At 31.3% G+C, this 6,069-nt stretch overlaps 1 protein-coding gene across 1 annotated transcript; it reads right to left on the bottom strand.

Annotated features, from left to right (window-relative positions):
• Positions 1-1,080: 1,080 nt before the first annotated feature.
• On the bottom strand, positions 1,081-5,291 carry LOC122571178 (polyubiquitin-like). The gene is given in 4 exon segments (XM_043734573.1): positions 1,081-2,223; positions 3,902-4,097; positions 4,100-4,375; positions 5,150-5,291. Coding segments are annotated over 3 exon segments (1,383 nt in total). The 5' UTR covers positions 4,356-4,375; positions 5,150-5,291; the 3' UTR covers positions 1,081-1,292.
• Between the last annotated feature and the right edge of the window lie 778 nt (positions 5,292-6,069).

The raw sequence follows: 6,069 nt of genomic DNA, 5'->3' as shown, positions 1-6,069 counted from the left end.
AGGAAAACAAAGAAATGCATACAGGGTCGCAACGAGACCGCGCGGTGAGATGTCGCTCGTGTGCATTCAGACTAATACCTTACATGAACACAATTGCGTTAATCCATTAATGAAATTAAATACGCAATTACATTTTAAAACATACATATGTATATAATAATAATAATATTTATTGTAACTGCAGTCCCCAGGGATTCATAGAATGGACTTGATCTGCAAAAGCTCTTGCACTCACCCATCCCTTCACATCGCGATCATATCGCAATCCATTCATATCCTATATGTATAGCAGTAGTCATTTAATTAAACAATTTTCCGCTATTTACGAAATAATATGAACAGTGCTTTATATTCTTCGGCGAGAAATAAGACACGTTTACGATTAAATAACAACAGCTTACCTTAACAACAATGAAAATTTTCTTTCATTAATTATACATGCTACATTGTGATAATTAAAAAGAATGCGATCTTGTTAACGGCCGTAGGAGATAAATAAGGCTGTGTACACACGTATTGGAATCGCGTCTTTTTAAAAATATTCTTTTGTATGAAACGGCTTCGCTCGCCAAGTAATTCAGTTTGTTATAAGAGAAAGTGATCACGAGTTTTATACATTACGTTAATGCCTAGTTTCTAATACAGGACTCTGAACTCGGCGTCTATTCTATTCTATTGTCACAAATTATTGTTGCTACTTATTTAGAAAAAGGGAAGAAAAGAATTTATAAAAAGAATTTAGAACGATATTTTCGATAAATTTTCGTTTAGTAGTAGTTTTGTTCATTTCTTTGTGTACATTAAAATATAGCATAGATTTTAATACTTATTTTCAAAAGTATATTTGTTTTTTAAATATACTTAATTACGCATTATACGTTTAAGCCCGGAACAAGTACCTTGGACATAACATTTTATCAAAGCAGAGATTGCAAATTAAGTATCAAGACAAAATTGATATATCGATCTATGCAATATTAGACCAGAAAATATATAACACAACATTAATAATAGGTAATATTTGAATCAATATTTCCATTAAATAAGGAAGGAAAGATACAAATATCTGTATACCAGATATATATTAGTAAATATTTAATGAACAACATTGCATTACAAGAATGTGTAAATGTACATATGCAATTGCATTGTTACAATTTGTCCTTTTTGATATTACACATTGATAAGCTTATAGAAGCAGTGCTAAATATGAAATAAGCATAAAAAAAGTAAAATAAAATAACTCTATCAATACTACCAATTTTACTAAACATTTCCGATAGATTGCACTCTTAAAATAGCTTGGAACTTCCTCCACGAAGTCTCAACACTAAATGGAGTGTGGACTCTTTCTGGATGTTATAATCTGAAAGAGTTCTTCCATCTTCTAGTTGTTTGCCAGCAAAGATCAAGCGCTGCTGGTCTGGAGGAATACCCTCTTTGTCCTGAATTTTAGCCTTAACATTCTCTATTGTGTCAGATGCTTCAACTTCCAAGGTAATAGTTTTTCCAGTAAGTGTTTTGACAAAGATCTGCATTCCTCCGCGAAGTCTCAACACTAAATGGAGTGTGGACTCTTTCTGGATGTTATAATCTGAAAGAGTTCTTCCATCTTCTAGTTGTTTGCCAGCAAAGATCAAACGCTGCTGGTCTGGAGGAATACCTTCTTTGTCTTGGATCTTAGCTTTCACATTCTCTATTGTGTCAGAAGCTTCTACTTCCAAAGTAATGGTTTTACCAGTAAGTGTTTTTACAAAGATCTGCATTCCTCCGCGAAGTCTCAATACTAAATGGAGTGTGGACTCTTTCTGGATGTTATAATCTGAAAGAGTTCTTCCATCTTCTAATTGTTTGCCAGCAAATATCAAACGCTGCTGGTCTGGAGGAATACCCTCTTTGTCTTGTATCTTAGCTTTCACATTCTCAATTGTGTCAGATGCTTCAACTTCCAAAGTAATGGTTTTTCCAGTAAGTGTTTTTACAAAGATCTGCATTCCTCCGCGAAGTCTCAATACTAAATGGAGTGTGGACTCTTTCTGGATGTTATAATCTGAAAGAGTTCTTCCATCTTCTAATTGTTTGCCAGCAAATATCAAACGCTGCTGGTCTGGAGGAATACCCTCTTTGTCTTGGATCTTAGCTTTCACATTCTCTATTGTATCAGAAGCTTCAACTTCAAGAGTAATAGTTTTTCCTGTTAACGTTTTAACGAAGATCTGCATGTTGGTAGATCTGAAAACTATATAAAGAAACAATGAAGAAAATAAATGTAAGCATCACAAGATTAATGGAATGGGATGATAATAATGTAACAGAAATTTAAATTCTTGTTTGTTAAAGAAAGATGGGAAGAATGAATATTTTTTGTATGATGTTATTGTATTGAAATATCGCTATTTTCTTGAAGAATTTGTTTATTACTCTTCAAATATTGCATTGTTTATATAATAATAAAATATGATTTAAAATTAAACATATGGTTAATGCTAAGTAGTTGATTAATAATGTATCAAAATGGCGTCTTAATCGAAGTTGCAAAAAGATTGGATAATGTACAAGAAGTGGAATGTCACTACGTAACTCTTAATTGAATAAAATACTTGAAATAATATATATATGTATAAGTATGTCATAAAAGGAACAAGCTTTTGCATTAGATTTGTAAATGAACTGTTTTTTGTAATGTAATGTAATGTAATCGATGTTACATGACGCAGTTGGAAGCCGATTTAGGAAAATATTAATAGATTCGAATGCTGCAAATGCAAAATGGAGACTTAACAATAGAATTGCAAAATATTGATTATTTGACAACTTATTAAGATTCTTATGGACAATTATAAAAAAGATAACTATGCAATATACTTACACGCTTCCAAATAATTCAATAATAAAGCAAGTTAAGTTCTCCAAAAAGTCAGATTCCGACGAACGTTGTCTTTGATAGACAATATAGTAAAGTAAGCCAGAGAAAGGGACGTGAAATGACGTAAACATACATATATGTAGATCCTAGGTATTTAATACCACATATGTCTCTGATATTACTAAACGTAAGTTTTAAATTCCCTAGCTTAAACCGATACGAAAACTATAAAAAAAATTTGAATACTGTAAAATTAGTTATTCTTCTCTTAGAAAAATCTTGTATATAAGTTATTGCAAATATAATAAATTTAAATGTTTAAGTAAGTTGCAAAGTTAATATTCATGAAAGCAATTAAATTTGATATATTTGTCATGAAATAAATATATTTGAGATATTTTTAAAATTTTCCAAGTCTTTTACATATTGGGAACCTGTCTCATACACACACATACAGACATACATATTTTCGAAAAATATCACTTCCAATTGTACGAAATCATTACAAATGAAATATACAAACGCAAATTATACACTCCAATATACAATGGTAAATTAAAAAACTATAGACCAAAATTTGTTCACAACAAACAATGTTGAAATATACTTTATGATACAGTAAATAAGAGGTGACATAGACAAACCATTTATGCCAGGAATGTATTTATAATTGTTTAATGAACATAAATACGTTACAAGAATATGTAGTTACATATAATTGGGTCAATACAACTTGCTAATCTTGTCATTACACATGAATAAATAAAGAATATAGACTCATATAGTGATAGCAAGTAGCAGCGAATATGAAATATACATAAAAAAGTAATATAATGGAGCTATCAATACTATCAACTTCACTAAACACAGCTGATCGACTTTTCTATCAAGGCAGATTAAGGATATAACTCTTTATCAAGTTACTAACTCCAGCACAGGTTTCCCTTGTTCTTAGGAAGATTACCATCTTCAATGACAAATTAAAGCAACCAATCTTTATATGAGATATGGTGCTCCATAGAGCAAATGTTGTTTCCCCATCGAAGTCTTAAAACCAAATGTAGTGTAGACTCCTTTTGGATGTTATAATCTGGAAGAGTTTTTCCATCTTTTAGTTGTTTGCCAGCAAAGATCAAATGCTGCTGGTCTGAAGGAATACCCTCCTTGTCCTGAATTTTAGCCTTAACATTCTCTATTGTGTCAGATGCTTCAACTTCCAAGGTAATGGTTTTCCAATAAGTGTTTTTACAAAGATCTGCATTCCTCCGCGAAGTCTCAACACTAAATGGAGTGTGGACTCTTTCTGGATGTTATAATCTGAAAGAGTTCTTCCATCTTCTAGTTGTTTGCCAGCAAAGATCAGACGCTGCTGGTCTGGAGGAATACCTTCTTTATCTTGGATCTTAGCTTTAACATTCTCTATTGTGTCAGAAGCTTCAACTTCAAGAGTAATAGTTTTCCCTGTTAAGGTCCTAACGAAGATCTGCATCTGTTGCTAGATCTGGGGAACTGTAGAAAAAGGCAAAAAAAGCGTATTAATATACAATATTGTAAAATAATGTGCTGTGGTAGTAAATTCTAAAATAAATATTTTGTAAGCATAACATTTTTTATATTTTTTTAATTTATAGAAACATTAATCAGCTCAAATTTTGTTAAACAAAATGATGATATCACAGGATATCAATTATTTGAGAACTCATCTAATATTTTTTTACATAAATATGGGAGAAACAGCTGTTATATTTACATTTCTTGAAATAATTTATAAAATAGGATAAATATTTGCAACACAAGTCAATTTAAATTTTTTCGATAAACAAATATAAAAAAAGCATTCGAAGGATAATTCACAGTAAATAATGTTAAATAATGTACAACTTGTATATATATACATATTTACCAAATTATAGATTCTAAATTCCGTACATTGAAACATTATAGTTAGGTATTACAGACGCATTTGGTGGGAAATAAAGATTTTGTGTGGGTTTGCGTGGATCCGGGCCAGCACAAAGCAGGTTCAGCGCTTTCGCCAGAACCCGGACCTGCGTTTTAGAAGGCCCCGCGGTCTACGAAAATTACCCAATTAAAAAACACCTATTTTGATTGACTTTTTACAGAATGATGATGCATTAACAGATGCAAGATATTTTTTTAGTAGCGATAATTCAGTTTAAAAGAGTGACAAAAATCATCAAAGTTCAGTGTAACTCCATAAAGTCCTCATAATAATAGACGCACAATGTTTTTTGTTTTATATTATTTTGTCGAATTACGTACGATCCATTTTGTTCTGTTGAGACAAACACCGCGACGTTTCACAGACCTGGTTTCACGTTTATATGACACAAAGAATATAACCTAACAAACACGAAGATGGTATCCCGCTGACGGTAGCCACCCACATGATAATCAAACAGCTAAAAAATTCTACCAAATGTCCAAATTGGACAAATTGTGAATGTAAAGAATTAAATAAAAAAGAAAAAAAAAAAACGTTTATATGAAGGTGCACTGTTGTGAAAAAACACGTTTGCGAAAGAAAGACGCTTTTCGGATAACCTAATACTTTAGATAAATATCCAGGCGCTTTCAGAAAAATGTACTTTTTAGAGAAATTAAACTACATCAATAGTTTTTTTTACAAAAGTCATACATGATTGCAGATTTTGTACTTTCATTGAATTTTTTGCCCCTTGAAAGCGAATTATGGATGCGAAAAAATATTACTTGGATTTGTTTAAAAAACTGCTTATAAAAATATATAATATGTAACAGCATTTGTAAATAAATAATTCCTCGTTATAAAATTTAAATGTAGCATTTGAATGTGTATTCAGGCCCCGCAAAATTTTTGAAGTTGGTCCCACAAAAGGTCAAGCCGGCCCTGTTATGGATTATAGAATTCTAATAAGAGACAGTGAAAATAGAAGAGAGAGAGAGAGAGAGAGAGAGAGAGAGAGAGAGAGAGAGAGAGAAAAGGAGAACAATATTCGATGTATCCCTTTCTATTTCTAATGGATATATATTATTTTGATTAGGCATAGTTGTATACACAGATGTGAAAAATCCGGTGGAGGAAATCAATTTTAATAAATAGTAATAGGAGTTAACTTTATTTTGGTGTACAGAATATCTGCGTAGTTTAGTAAAGGAAGTAATGGATGTATTTAGATTAAATTACATAATTTTTCGCCATT

The sequence above is a fragment of the Bombus pyrosoma genome, linkage group LG1 (genome assembly GCF_014825855.1).
Source record: "Bombus pyrosoma isolate SC7728 linkage group LG1, ASM1482585v1, whole genome shotgun sequence".
Taxonomy (NCBI): Eukaryota; Metazoa; Arthropoda; class Insecta; order Hymenoptera; family Apidae; genus Bombus; species Bombus pyrosoma.
This window is presented reverse-complemented; position numbering and strand designations above follow the sequence as displayed.